Consider the following 15,408-nt stretch of genomic DNA (forward strand, 5'->3'; position numbering starts at 1 on the left):
GCCCGGAGTCTGTGGCAGGATTTATCTCAGGACCTTACATTTTAAGTATATACCTGAAATAGCTACTCATGATATTGTCAACACACCTATTATTTATTAACTGCCTCCTTTGCTTCAGACCCACTAATGGTATTTTAAACACTATAGAGCTCATCTTTATGCAGAATCAATATGTGGTAATATTATTGTTGTCCTGTTGAGCATTTTCTGATGAACATTCAGGGTAAGACAAGACTCCTCATTTTTTTTAAAACAGTTTTAAAAATTGCCCATATTGCTTTCTTATCTAAGGTCTCATTTTTGAAAAATGAATCTTTCCATAAAGCCAAGTCATTCATTCATGTCACTCAGCTAAGCTGTCAGTCATCTTGCCTGATCCTCCTTGGAAAGGCTCCAAAAGCTTTCTCTCCTCCTCAGATTTACTTGCCATGGATTGACCACTGGTCAGAGCTACATTTTCCGGGTCAGAGCAGTGAATGCAGCTGGACTTAGTGAATATTCCCAGGATTCGGAAGCTATTGAAGTCAAAGCTGCTATTGGTAAGCTCCTTCTATATAATTTAGTTGAAGGAAAAAAATGAATTTTCCACCTTTCCACCTCCATAAATGGTTTAAAGTTTGTAATATTGCTCCATGATTCCCCCGTTAAATGATCATTTTCTCCTTGGCTCCGGTTGACAACTAACCTTCCATAGCTGGCATTTTACAGATCTTCATCACTTACCAGTGTCTGTACATCATTCCAGTTTCCTCAGACATTCCCCATTGTGTGAAACTTCACGTTCACCCTGGGACCCAGCAGGCCATCCCTCTCCCGTGACGTGGTACTGACATCACCATAATGCCATCATCTTGTACCTAAACGCCATCTCATTTGCAGCAGAGCGTGGCTGCTTTTTCCTAACAGCGCATTACCATGCTTCTTAAAAACGCCTCTCAAATTCGTGCAAGACACATGTGGTTGCTTAATCATGTATTTCATCTGTTTGCAAGCTAACAGAGTAACATCATTAATACGGTAATTATATGTATATATGTGCAATACCTCCCAATCTTGGATAGAGTGGGAAAGGGACCCAGCTAAAAACAAAAGTGAAATCTGTCATATGCTAACATATTAATAGAAATATTTGATTGAGTGTGTATCTCAGTAATAGAGCACACAGTTATGATGTGTAAAGCTGCGATAAGATTGGGCAGGTGTCATGGTACATACCTATAATCACAACAGCCAGGCAAGCCGAAGCAGGAGGATTAAGAATTCAAGGTCATCCTGGGCTACATGCAAGGCTCTGACTCAAAATCCAAAGCAATAGAAAAAAAAAAAAAAAAAAAAAACAGATTTAATGTCAGTTTTCTTCTCTGACGCTGTTTTAAGGTAGGCAGTAGCAGACATGTTCTTTTGGGGGTCGGGAGACACAGTTCATTGCTGTTGCACTAACAATCAGGTTCTGTTACACAGCTAGGGTCTTTAATACTATGTGCACTTTGTGGCCCTTTCTCTATTACGTTCAATATCAGGGCATATCATCTCTCAAGATTGCAAGAGATTTGCTTTTTCTTGTGTAAACTAAAACCCTTCGGGTTCTGCAAATAGAAACAGTCCCCGTTCAGTCTGTGGTTTGGTTTTGCTCTTGTTTCTTCTTTTTTTTTCCAAAAAATGGAGAAGTTGAAATGTTCTGTGGTATAAATTCTGCTAAACCAAGATTTGTTTGTTTGTTTTTTGCTCTGCCTGTAGTCCTAACACTTCTGTTTGTTCTGTTATCCAAGAGTAACATGTACCAGGTCTGGCTCACATCGTTTCTGTTGTCTGGTGTCTGTAGGGGGAGGAGTACCTCCAGATGTGTGGCTTCAACTGAGTGATGCGCCTGGTGGACTAACAGACTCCCGGGGGGGCGTGAATGGAGCCTCCCCACCAACCTCTCAAAAAGATGCTTTGCTCAGTAGCCAACCTAACAAACCTTCACCATCCAGTAGCCCTTCCAGCTGGGGCCAGGTGGAAGTGAGTAAAGTAAGTGAATCAGTTCAGGAGGAGTTCAACCCGCCACCACAGAAGGTGGCTCCCAAGGAGCAAAGTAAACCTGAGCCCCCGAAAAAGAAGAAGGACCCAGTAGGTGAGAACCACGGAGCCCAGCTCTTCATCCGTCTCCATCAGTGCCCTCATCTCTCATTGTCCAACCATACGCTTCATCCGTGTCCATTCCTCACTCATTCTGAATGTTACGTTTCTGTTGGCCGTGTGGCGTGCTTTCTTCTAATACACTATCAGAGTCACCGTGTGGAGTAGGCTTCTATATGTCCTTTCTCAGCCTTAGCAATGACTTTTTGAATGAAGGGGAGTTAGTCATGAAGATACCCTAGACCCTAGACATGAGGGTAGGAAGGGCTTGATGATTAGTCGGGTGTGTGAGGCTAATTGACCTTGATGTGATCTCTTTGACACATATGCTCAGAGATGCAGAAGAAAATATTTCATGATGAAATGACTGTGTACCAAGGTCAGAGTTATTAATTTCCATTTTCATCCTCGGGGTTTTAAGTGACTGTTCATATTTCATTCAGATCACTAGCTTAGTAGTTCTGAAAAGTTCAGAATGGTGTTATAGTCATAGGAAACTACGTTTCATGACACATAACATTCCTTCCCAGAAGGGATTAACGGAAGATGGGTTATTAGAAAGCTAAATGTGAGCTGGTTGGATGCTGTGGGTTACATGTGTCACGTAAAAGTGCTCCTAAGTTTTATGTGCTCCTGCCCATTCCCCCTCTCTACCCACCCCAATTTCATAACTCTACTTTTTTGTTTTGAACCCTTATCTGTCCCATTAACTAAGAGGAAATGGGACAGTCACCCGAGGGTTTGTCCTCTCAGTGCTCTGAAAATAAAAAAAGAGAAACAGCTTTATTCTAAAGATTTTTCTTTCTTCTAAAAGTTATTTTGAATAGGAATGTGATTAATTTCTGTAACTCTTATAGTCCTGACAAATCCTTGGAAATTTCTGCATAGCTAGATAGATTTTTTTTTTTTTTTTTTTTTTTTTTTTTGCTATCACTGTACCTTTTTTTTTTTTTTAAATCTTCATTGGAAGCCATCATTTCAGTGGCTAAACATAAAGGGGACCAGCAAAGCCATGTGAATGTACAAGGGGTGTTGAAGTCACCTTCAAACCTTTTTCCAGCTAGGCACTAGCAAATGCAGTGATAGCTACATAGCATTTTGTGCTGTGTAAAACATTCCAGCGCCAGGAGTTTAAAATCACAGGAGTTTAAAATACTGTGATAAACATGTATCTACTAAGAGAGAGTCATAGGGCAGATTGTGCCTTGTGCTATAGAATATGTTTTAAAGGTGCATTTAACTGAGATCCAGGACGTTTTCCTGACCGTAGTATTCAGTACAAAGTCCCTCAGGGTAAGTGTACATGAATATGAAACCATTTAGAAATATATGTGGAGATGCCAAATAAGCAAACCGAGACAGAAACCAAGACACGTAACCTTCTGTTGTCACCAGAAGTCAAATAAAAACAAAACCACAAAAAAAAAAAAGGATAGATCTTGAGGGAAATATTCTTTCCCACGGGGGAAAGAATATTTTTGGAGGATGCAGCATTTTGCCAGACAAGATTTTTAAAACTCAGCCTAATGATTTCAGTACACTTTTCCTCAATGTCTTCCCCACGCCCCATACACCAAGTCAGATGCCAAGTTCCAGGTGAGTCTCACATTTGTATGGCATGGCACTAGGTGAGCGTGGTGAATGTGTGCAGAATCACGCGTGCGTCTCTCTCTTTACGAACTATTTATATTGCAACAGCGGCACCGTCTCCACCCTATGGCATCACTTGCCTTGAAAGTTTTCGTGACTCAATGGTTCTCGGGTGGAAGCAACCAGACGCAAGTGGAGGAGCAGAGATTACGGGCTATTATGTGAACTATCGAGAGGTGATTGGTGGAGTGCCGGGAACATGGCGAGAAGCCAACGTCAAGGCCGTCAGTGATGCCGCATACAAGGTAGGTGGGCAGTGCTGTCATTCTAGACATGGTCCTTTGGGTGTTGTTTGTTTGTTGTTTGTTTGGTCGGTTATTTGATACAAGGTCTTACTATGTAACCCAGGCTGGTCTATGTTGCAGCCATCCTCCTGCCTCTCATCCAGAGTGCTGGGGTTAAAGCCACACGGCACCACAGCTTGCTTTCTTGTTTTGCTTTTGGGGTGCTAAGGCTGGAAGCCAGGGCCTCACACGTGCAGATGAGCACTTTATCACTGACCACAGCACTACGACTTGTCTTTATCTTACAGTAAAAACCATCCAGCGTCTACATTATATTTGCTGTAGTTATTTGTAGCCAGTATTACCAGATGAAGGAAAGTTTTTTTTTTTTTTTTTTTTTACCGTAGCCCTTGTTTGTTAAAAGCGAATTAAAATTACTTTAAAAAATGAGTCAGCGCTGTTATACACTATTTCTCCTTTAATTTCAATGTAGTATAGTCAAGCAATTGAAAACAATCTGTATCCCTTTGACATTCTTTATACTATTTTCCTGATATTCACCCAAACTTCTTGCTGCAGTGTTAATGAATGAGAATATCCTGAGACTAGCTAAAATTGGATACCAATGCATGATATGAACAGTGGACAGGAAGGGAAAATTGTTCGCAAGAAAGCCCGCTCATTTAAAGTGATGTCTGAGGTGACCCTGTTAGATGACTGCAAAGTGAGTCTTTAGTGCTAAGGGTGCGCTTTGCCTTAAAGTCTGTGCTTTCAGTTGTCAATGACAAGGCGTAGGTTTTTCTTTTAGTCAGTGTTTACATGACACGTACTTTTTCATCATTTAATTTTCAATCTTTCTATAATGCTTTTTATGCATCTCTTAGAAATAGCACAACAGGTCAGGCGGTGGTGACGCACACCTTTAATCCCAGCACTCAGGAGGCAGAGGCAAGCAGATCTCAGCGAGTTCAAGGCCAGCCTGGTCTATAGAGTGAGTTCCAGGACAGGCTCCAAAGCTACATGAGAAACCCTGTCTTGGAAAAAAAAAAATCGAAATCATTTCATTTTTTCCTAGTCTACATAGAAAGATATACCCTGGGATTTGAGATTGATTTCTTATGGTTGGCTGAACAAAGTTAGAGTTTGGTGTTATTCTCTGTGTTTTACTCTCATCTCAGAAACATGAAAACTTTAAAATATTTTAATCCACTTACCCTCTCCCTAGTTTATATCCTACTGTGTTTTATTGGCTTGTGCTTTTTAATATTATTAATTATCCAGGTCTTTGGTTTGTTTCTGGTTTGTCTTTTGAGACAGAGCCCTGTTCTGAAAGTTGCTATCTAGCCCAAGAAGGCCTCACACTCACAGAGATCCATCTATCTCTGCCTCCCAAGTGCTGAGATTAAAGGTGTGCAACATCATACCTGGCACAGTTGCTGCTTTTTACATTTTATTTTTATTTACGCTTATGTCTGCATATGCAGGATGTGCATACAGGTACCCTTAGAGGCCAAGGGAGGGGGTCAGATTCCTAGGAACTGAAGTTACAGGAGGATGTTCTTTAGGCTACAAGCAGGAATGTGATTATAAAACGCATGTGACTTACAGGGGGCCACACTAGGGTACATCTAACACATAAAGTAAAAACATTAAATGTTAAACAAATAGAGTAAAACTAGATCACCACAGGATATATTTGTGACGCTGAACCACCTGTGATGTCATCAATGTTATAGATTAGCAACTTGAAGGAAAACACTGTGTACCAGTTCCAAGTGTCAGCCATGAACATCGCAGGGCTGGGTGCACCCTCTGCAGTGAGTGAGTGCTTCAAGTGTGAAGAATGGACCATCGCTGTACCAGGTAAAGTGTGAGCTGTGTCTTTTCTCCAACAAAATCTATGCTAGATGGCATTTAGGAGACAAAGATGTGCTTGTTGTCCTTACCTAAATATTTTATGATAGCATTAGGTAATAGATAAGTGATAGCCAGCAAGGTGTCAACTTGAAAATAAATTCCTCATGCTCCCATTTCAAGTAAAACCTGCAGCTACCGTTGCTCAGCCTCTGTTTGGAGGACTGACAGAAACACACAGTTTGAGTACTCGCCAAGTGAGCAATTGGAAGGACTCCCAAAAATTTCCTTTATCTCTTAAAGGCAACTCAAGAGCGTCAGTGCGTATCCCACAGCAGGTTTATTTTCAGAATCACTTCCTGTATCCTTCACAGCTGTTCTTCTCTGAAATGCTCACCTGTCAACATGCAGATCTCCTTCTAGAGACCCAGCCGAGATGGTGGCTTCTCTGTTATCTGTCCTCCTCCCTTGTCCTAGCCCTTCATAACTCTGCATGGGTGATCATGACTGCCTAGGGCGTGCGCCTGGCTTCTCTCTGCTTGCCTCGCTCTCTGTATGTCCACACACCACCCTTTCCCTCAGCAGTCTGGGAATCTGGTTTGCAGATGGTCTGCTGTGGAGGTTGTCATGGAGTTAGTTGGGTACATTGGGGGGGGGAAACGTATCCATGTTTACACCTCATAAGGTGTCATAAAACCAAACACATATAAACCCTGACTACAGACAGACTTACTAAGTAGTAAGGTCCCAACTAGTAATATGTACATTGAAGATGATTTCATTTTGGTATTGATTTCTAAGACCCAAATATTCTGAATGACACAGGATTCCTGGGTTTGATAATCAACATATCTAATAACTGGCATACAATCATAGGTTTTATAAACACTCCAGGCCACATGGAGGCACCCAGTGTGGACAGCTGCTCTGCCCATTCCTCCCACTCTGCCACCCCTTTCTCTGTCTGAAACCCTGTGCCTCAGAAGAACCACCATGTTGCCCTCACTCGGCAAATTTTATCATACTTCTGCCAAGTATGAATAAAAAAATTAGCAAAAGAAACAGTGTTCACTCGGCATCAGCAGGTACACAGAGGCAAACACCTGCCTTTGAGTCAGGTGTTGAAAAGTTTTTCTGCCACTTTCACACAGGTGGATCTGTTGGCATAAGTTTCTGTCCCACCAGCCAGCTCCCAAATAACCACACAGATTCTTATTATTAATTATACATGCTCAGCCAATAGCTTAGGCTTGTTACTAACTAGCTCTTACAACTTAGATTAACCCATTTCTATTAATTTATATGCTGTCACATGGCTCGTGGCTTGTTACCTCATTTTCTACACACCCTGCTCCATCCACGTCTGGCTGATGACTCCACCCTGGTTCCCAGCTTTCTCTCAGTCTGGCTCTCCCACTTAATCTTATTAAACCAATGAGAGCAATGCATCTTCACATTGTGCAGAAGGGTTATTCCACAGCATTTCCTCCCCTTTGTCTAATTAAAAGGGAAGGTTTTAACTTTAACACAGTAAAATTATATACAATTATCAAGTAAGAATTACAGTTACAATATCTCACTGTCAAGCAAAGCCTCGGGTTATTAGGTAGGTCTTTGAGGTGTTGAAGACCGGCCTATGTATCTAAATATATCTGTTGAACCTTGAAAGAAGACCTAATATGACTACAAGTTTGATTATTATGACCCATGTTTTTAAATCTATGTTCTACCACATGGCTTGGTACCTTATCTCAGTATGGCATGTGCATCTCCTGCTTCCTTTGTGTCTCCTGGCCACCCCACCCTTTGTAATCTCTGTAATCTTTTTATCCAAAAGCCATACCCAACTTCTGTCTGCCTAGCTATTGGCCATTTAGACCTTTACTAAACCAATGACAGCAACAAATATTAACAGTGTGCAAGAAGATTGTTCCACAGTTTGGATTTGTTTCCAACTTCTTAAAGTTAAATGTGACTGTCTGTAGACTTAGCAGTTATGAGCAAGCCTGCACTAAAGGGGCCCACAGAAAGCAATCAAGTCAGAAACACCCCACCGACCACCCCATCCATCCTTGACTTAGTGAATACAATCGAGCAGGCAGGCATTGGGAAGCTGTTCTAGAAGATACAAGTAAGAACTTTTTTTCCCCTTCCCTTCATTGTGAAGGGGACTAAACTGAGGTACTAGTTAAAATGACACATGGGAAGTTAAATGACACATGGGTGGCAAGTGGCAGAATCAGGACTGGGAATCCTCTTCCCTAAGACGATGCAGCAGAACTTTATCTCACCTTTGCAAAGACGGGCTGCCTCTTTGCTAAGCAGACTATGCCACACCATTTGATGCTCACATTTAAGAATATCTCCGTAGATGATGTAGGAAAATAAGAATAGTACATATTTGAAATGTCTAAGCCAGGTAGATAGCAAGGCAGATATTGAGCTATCAGTTGTGGGACACTGAAGCCTAGCTCAGCAGGGTTAGTGTTTGCAGCTGATGTCAACTCACTGTGAGTCACTTTAGGTGATTTTGATTGGCTGTTTAGACAGAAGTCGCTATTTGAAAAAAATATGCGTATCATTTGAATAACAACCAGTGGGCACACAAAGATACAGGTGATGACTCTTTAGAAAGGCAGCCATGTACACAGCACACACCATGTCCTTTCGTCAGAGCATTAGCAAGGTACTTGGCTCCTGTGCACTGTCTGCTAACTGCTGTAAGAGAACTGAATCCAGTGATGGCATGCCCACCCAAGAACAGCCGGAGGGATGCTTGGTCCAGCTCCAAGAGGCATTTGGGCATGCCCCTGTCCACCCGTGGGCGCAATAAGTTGTTTCACGGCCGCCGAAGAAACTTGCAGCGGCTACAACATGCCTGCTTTCAGGAGACTGGTAGATTTCTACAGAGACTAGCAGGGTCAGCCCAGAGACCCTAGGTGTGGGTGTGAATGTGCTCATCTCCTGCACTCTCTCTGCCTTACTCAGGACCGCCACACAGCCTGAAGCTCAGTGAAGTCAGGAAGAACTCCCTGGTTCTCCAGTGGAAGCCTCCAGTCTACTCAGGCCGCACTCCCGTCACTGGTTACTTTGTGGATCTGAAGGAAGCCAGTGCCAAAGATGACCAGTGGCGAGGTCTCAACAAGGCAGCCATCGGGAACGAGTACCTGAGGGTGAGAAGACACACTGTGGTTTGCAGCATGTTTTCCTCTGTAAAAAGGAAAACTACTAACACTGAGCTAACATAACCAGAGTCAGTTTCGTGCATCGGACTCCTGCCTGGCAAGAGTCCACCCGCTTGGCAGTAATTAAGGCTGGGGAATTTTCCTGATGCTTGAAATTGTTTGGCGACATTTCACCTGAATTCTTAATCTGGCCTGGCTTTAAAAGGCATTCATCGGTTCCCTCCTCCCTCTTCCTTCCCTCTTCACTTGGACTTACCCCTTCACAGTTTTTGTTCTGCACAGTCTTAAAACATCACTGCTCATTGTTATCCCCAAAAGCAATTCTCATTCCTCCTCTAGTGGTTTTTGACGGTGGCTTTTTTTTTTTTCCCCTGGCGGGTGCTCTTTTTACATCGTTCACACGGGTTCTCCTGTAACTGCTGGTTCTCTGGAGTCATGCCCCGTCTCGCTTCGCCTCCTCTGGCGTGCCTGTGCTCGCATGAACACTTGGCTCCTTGGAATTGGTTGACTTAACTCTTGACCTTCACCTCACCCTTACCATGCTGAGCCTGTGCCTGCCTGACACAGATGCTGTTTGGGAGCAACAGGCTGGCTCACTTGTGTTGACTGGGAGCCGCACAAGAATGTTTTCCCCTGGGGTGGGGACAGTCAGCGAGTACCGGAAGACCCTAAATCTGTAGCAGGGCAAGGAATAGGACTCCATAGCTTAAAGCTTAGTTAGTGTGACTTTACTAACCCCTCAGAATTTGAGTACTGGATTCACACCAAACAGTTCATAACTGTATTGGTAATTAGAGAGAGTGAGACAGGAGTGGATGGACAGATACAGAGTATCATTCCTGTTAAGATCACAGGCAAGGGCATGAATGCGTAGATTATGAATTGGTCATGGTGTTGTCCTTGTGCTGGGTAATGGAAGAGTGAAGATGTCCTTCTGTGAACCCTGACTAGACTGTGGAACGTGGGTCTCTTCCTTGTGTTACAGACCCCAGCTCACAGCCACTGGTCATCTCTGTGTCAGGTACAGATGTGACAGGCACCTGGAGACTGGTCTGTTTTTTTTTTTTTTTTTTTTTTTTTTTATCACAAGAAAATGTTTCTGTTCCTTTCTTAGCTTTATTTCTCAATGTAGAATTTGAAATATACTAAACTCTATCCATTTAGCCTGTGCCCTAGTTCAAGTTCACTTACAGAATGAACTTTTTCAAATTTTCAATTGGTTTTTTGAAAACTCATTATCTCAGGTAGGCGTGTTGGCGAGTCTGTAATCCTAGCACGGGGGGGGGGGGGGGGGGAGACAAACTAGGAAACCAAGATTTCAAGGTCAGCCTCCACTGTGTAGTGAGTTCCAGGCCAGCCTGGTCTGCACTAAATTCATTAGCTCCAGTGAGAGCCATCACTATACAGCAATATTCTGCTGTCATCAGAACCCAAGCCAACAGTTAGATTTAAAACCTAACAGTCAGAGCTTAGCAAGTCCACACACATAGTTGCGAAGGGTTTGTGTGGTGACTACATGTTCCCCAGCACTGTTCAGTTATATTGGTGAATGTTGGCCTTCACCACAGACAGCGTTAGGGGAGAAATCATGCTGCCTGAGTATAACAGATTCCTTCCCAAAACAACTCTTTATATTATATGTCTTAGAAACAAAAAGAATTTTGATAAACAATATTAACAACACTGTTAATACTGGGAACATAAACATCACAGAGCCCAAACCAACTCACAAACTTATGAACCACGTTCTTAGCAACCATCTTGATTATTTAAACCCCAGGGGGGTTGGAGAAACTCTCTGCCATGCAGAGGACCCAGGTTCAGTTCCTGGCATTCACTTGGCCACTCATAACCATTTGTAACTCCAGATCCCGGGGCCCCGATGCCCTCTTCTGGCCTTCACAGGCAACACAGATACATCCGCAGGCACAATACTCATTCCCATAAAAGTTTAAGAACCAACAAACACAAACCCCTTAACCATAAGCCAAGCTCAGCGAGCAAAGGCACTGGCAGCCAAGCCCGGCTTCAGTCCCAGACTCCGCATGGTGGGAGGGGAGAGCTGACTCTCGCAGGGCGTCCTCTGACTTCTACACGTGTGCCGCGGCACGGCCAGTGTCCCCACCCCACTGTGTGCAGGCAACAATTACAAGTACTTTTAAAATCGAGGATGTAGAATTGTTTCCGTTAGCATGCAAAGCAATGGGTTCCACTGTCGCGTTGTAAAACACATAGTACATGGCTGTCCTTTGTTCTTGACCTCCTCCCAGCTCCCACGGCTTTCTGTCCCCATGCCCTGCTGCTGGCCTCCCTTCCCTTCCTGTCAAGTTCCTCCTACTTATATCACGTAAGTTCCATTAACCTCTCTCCTCCCCTTCTCCTTCCCTTAGGCTTTCCCCTCTCCTTCCATAGTTCCTCTTCTGCTTTTGTGTCCTCCACACATAAACATTTAAGTTTGTGAGATGAAGCAAGGTCTCTGTCTTCCTGAGACTTGCATATCTCACTTAGCACAGTGATCTCCAGTTCCACCCATTTTCCTGCAAATTTTATAATTCCATTCTCCCCAGAGAAATAAAATTCCATTGTATGAATGTATCAAATTTCCTTCATCAGCTCAACTGTTCATGGACATACTGGCTGGTTCTCTAAAAGGGTGTAGAATTTTAATACACTTTGATTATTCACAAGTTTTTTTTTAATTCACAATTATATTAGCCTCCTGTCTATTTAGTACTAAGTAGGCATTACATTTACAAGGACAGTGCTTGTATTTTAGTCCTGTAATATACTTTTAAATTTTACTTTTATTTTATCTGAATGGGTGTTTTGACTGCATGTATGCCTGTGTGCCATGTGTGTACCTAGTGTCCGTGGATGCCGGAACAGTGTGTCAGACCCCCGGAACTGGAGTCACAGACAGTTGAGAGCTGCTGTGTGGATGCTTGGAATTGAACTGGGGTCTTCTGGAAGGTCAGCCAGTGTTGTTAATCTCTGAGCCATCTTTCCAGCATCTGTAAATACACTTTTGAGAAAGTACATTTTTTTTTTTTTTTTTTTTTTTTTTGCCAAGGGAATCACTGTGAGGTGTGTAACATAAATGCTATTTTGAACGCTTTGCATTTTACCTTTCTGGACCAAAGAATAAGGCAGCTAACTCATCCAAAGTATGCATGCATTTCAGAAACATGTAACATGTTTCTGATTTTGGAGGTGCTTAACTTATCTAAGAGAGGGGGGTGAGAGAATGACAGGGTTGGAAGGGATTTTAGCAACTCTTCCACTGACATTTGGCACACAGACCAAAGTCAAAGGCACCTGAATGACATAGTCGGCTCGCAAGCTGTTTCCTTGGTGTTGGGTGGGTAACGGTACCTACAGAAGAAGAACATGCCTGCTTATGTGACATAAGACACTCACTGCTTCTAAACCTGCTTATTCCAGGTGCAGGGACTCAAAGAGGGTGACAGCTACGTGTTCCGTGTCCGGGCCGTCAACCAGGCAGGCGTTGGAAAGCCTTCTGATCTTGCTGGCCCCGTTGTGGCAGAAACACGTCCAGGTGGGTCCTTACTTCTTCATTACTATTCATGCCCAGCTCAGGGTGTCACTCAGGGGTGGAGCACTAGACTGCCATGGGCAGGAGCCAGAGCTGCATCCAAGTACCAAGGCAGGCGGAAAGCTCTGCTCTCCTAGAGGACCCCAGTTCTGTTCCCAGCACCCATCTGTGACTCCAGTTCCAGCGCATCTGACACACTCTTCTGGCCTCCATGGGCACTGGGTACACACATGGTGTGCAGACATACATGCAATGAAAACATTCACTCACATAAAATAAAGTTTAAAAGTATGTTATAGGACTAAACCTTAAACAAACTTGAATGCCTATTTATCACTCTTAGCCAAAAGTAGGTACCATCTGAGTAGTCAATAACTATACCCTCAGCACGTGACAACCATGCATTCCTTCACGGGAACCTAAGAACAGGGACGGCCAGGTCTGAAGTAGTCTAGGAGCTACTGTGGCTAGTGCCTGACCACAGGGTGTTCTTCCTGGACCAACCCTAAGCAAGCACCCGCAGAGGGCTGCTCCTATTACAACTGGGCTTTTAGCCAATCACAGGGAGAGCTGCAGTAGCCCCGGAAGTAGGCATGCCCATACACAGACATAGATTATGTACAATTTCAGCTCTGAAGTTAAACCAGAGGTCAGCACACTTTCTGCTAAGGGCAAGGTAGTACTTTTGGCTTTCCAGCTGTATGGTCCTTGTTACAACCTTGGCCTGCCAGGGCACGAAGGTATCCACAGACCAGTACGTGAGCAAGTGTAGCCGTGTTCCAGTGAAACCTTTTCACACATGTTACATAAACATGTCATATAATACCATCATTCTGCACGCTATAAAATAATGCCATGCATGCATTAGTATGTACCTTGACATACTAATCTTCGTTTAATGTTTTCACAGCTGTTTTTTCTTCTGTGTTTCTGTTTGTTTGTTTTGAGACAAGGCCTCATTATGTAGCCCAGGCTGGCCTGGAACTTCCTATGTAGGCTATGCTGGCATCTGTCATATGCCTTCCAAATATGAAAATCATTATTGCTTTGTGGACCATATGCAAAGAGGCAACGGGCCAGATTTAGCCCTTCAGCCATGGTTTGCTGATCTGTGGGTTAAATGAACAAATGTCCCATGTGCGTGGTTGACTGAGCTAGCACAGCCCTCTCTCCCAGGTTCAAGGAAGCTGTGGTGGCCCAGAAGACGGTGTCTCCTGTATTACGAAAACCAAGTGTATAGTGCCCACTGCTCAGTTAGTTCCTAATCACTACACGATGATGATGATTTCCATTCTTGTTCAGTTTGTTCTGTTTCAAAAGTTTTATTGAAATTTCATAAAAGAAAGCACCGGTAACAGTAAAGGGTAAAAATTATTATCCAGTTACTTTTTGTTTCTATTCATTCTAGTGTGAGGGCTTTTGTTGTAGTGTGCCCCTATTTTCAGAAGTGAGCACAGGGCAAATAGAGACTGTCTTGCTTATTTTCCTCATGAGGAAAATGTAAACATAGGAAACTCCTACTCCTTGAGACTCCTAGGAGTTGAAAGCTATCAACAGTGTACCCCCTGAGGAACAGTGTGAAAACTATCAACAGCGCGCCCTCTGAGTAACAGTCCGGCCACTACATCTGTTTGCTCACGTGGGTGTCTGACAAAAGTGATCTTTACAAACTGAGGCAGGGGGTGTCACACCTCATAGTAACCTTTGCAGAATTCCAGAGAAAGCAGAACAATGCTAGGAACAGACGTACAAAACACCAGGACGTGTGTTTACATGCATCTTAAAGGAGTCAGACCCCCTCAGTTGTCAAACGTGTGGATATCAATGGTACCAAATGCAAGTGCCCACGTGCAATGTCTACCTTCAGAGAGCATTTATACTACCGTATGAGGGAACTCTCCGTCTAGTAGGTCAAAAGCACCGTTAAAGCTGTAGCTTACCAACTTGATTAAAGGAAACTCAAACCAACCTATTTTCTCCATCAGTGCCTCGAGAGTGGCAGGCCGCCAGGTGGGGCATTAACAGAGCTGTCTCTCGGGTTGGCCATGGACCCCCTGGGTGAAAGTTTGGTGTCACTGATTTGAATAGGCACCAAAAGTTGCATCTATGGCCATGCAGTTCTTGGACTAGAACTGTAGTCAACAGCTGCAGCATGGGTACACTTAGCTACTCACAGCTTAGGGGAGAACCCTTGGGGACAGGAAGTCAAAATTCTTCCCTGAGACATTTTGGTTCTATTTATAGTCAGCAGGCATGTTCACTGTCGAAACATGAATTTCTCGCTACTACACGGCAGGTCCCGTATGCGCCCTGGGAGTACTGTACTAGTTGTCATGCTTATGATCATGTGGGAACAACGGAGTTTACAGCTTGGCGTAGTGAGAGCCAGGACAGACATTCATAAAAATCTGCAAGCTAGAAACTAGGATTCAAGGTTTTGCAAGCCACTGGCTAACAAAACTTAAATTAGCCTAAAACTGACTACATTTGTTTCTTTTACTAAGATTAGGTGTATTATTTTGCCCGCTTTATGTTAGAATGGATAGGAGGAAGGCAGGGAGAAATGATATCGATGTCAAGTTTGGGGTGTGAAACTCGCAAACTTAGTTCAGAGAATACTCTGGCTTCTCTTCAGGTCATAGCAATCCTTTGCCTTCTTTACTTGGGAAGAACACCTTCACTTGTGATACATTATTAAATTCTTGGGCAGAAAATAAAGCTTATCGAGTAACAGCGCAAGGCAGATACACCTCACGAGATACTTCAAGTGTAATTGGGTTTCAGTTAAAAGTTCACCTAATCTGCGTGAGTCAGCAGGATCATT

The 15,408-nt window shown here is 43.4% G+C and overlaps 1 protein-coding gene across 1 annotated transcript in view; it reads left to right on the plus strand.

Moving 5' to 3' along the window:
- Positions 1 to 15,408, plus strand: part of Myom1 (myomesin 1) — a 97,046-nt gene that overhangs the window by 48,183 nt on the left and 33,455 nt on the right. Inside the window, exons 16-21 of the mRNA XM_051190918.1 lie at positions 418 to 539; positions 1,823 to 2,113; positions 3,817 to 4,013; positions 5,729 to 5,855; positions 8,835 to 9,019; positions 12,473 to 12,587. Of these exons, the coding sequence (XP_051046875.1) occupies positions 418 to 539; positions 1,823 to 2,113; positions 3,817 to 4,013; positions 5,729 to 5,855; positions 8,835 to 9,019; positions 12,473 to 12,587 (1,037 nt within the window). The remainder of the gene's footprint in view (positions 1 to 417; positions 540 to 1,822; positions 2,114 to 3,816; positions 4,014 to 5,728; positions 5,856 to 8,834; positions 9,020 to 12,472; positions 12,588 to 15,408) is intronic.

Source organism: Phodopus roborovskii, unplaced genomic scaffold (assembly GCF_943737965.1).
Source record: "Phodopus roborovskii unplaced genomic scaffold, PHOROB, whole genome shotgun sequence".
NCBI classification, from domain to species: Eukaryota; Metazoa; Chordata; class Mammalia; order Rodentia; family Cricetidae; genus Phodopus; species Phodopus roborovskii.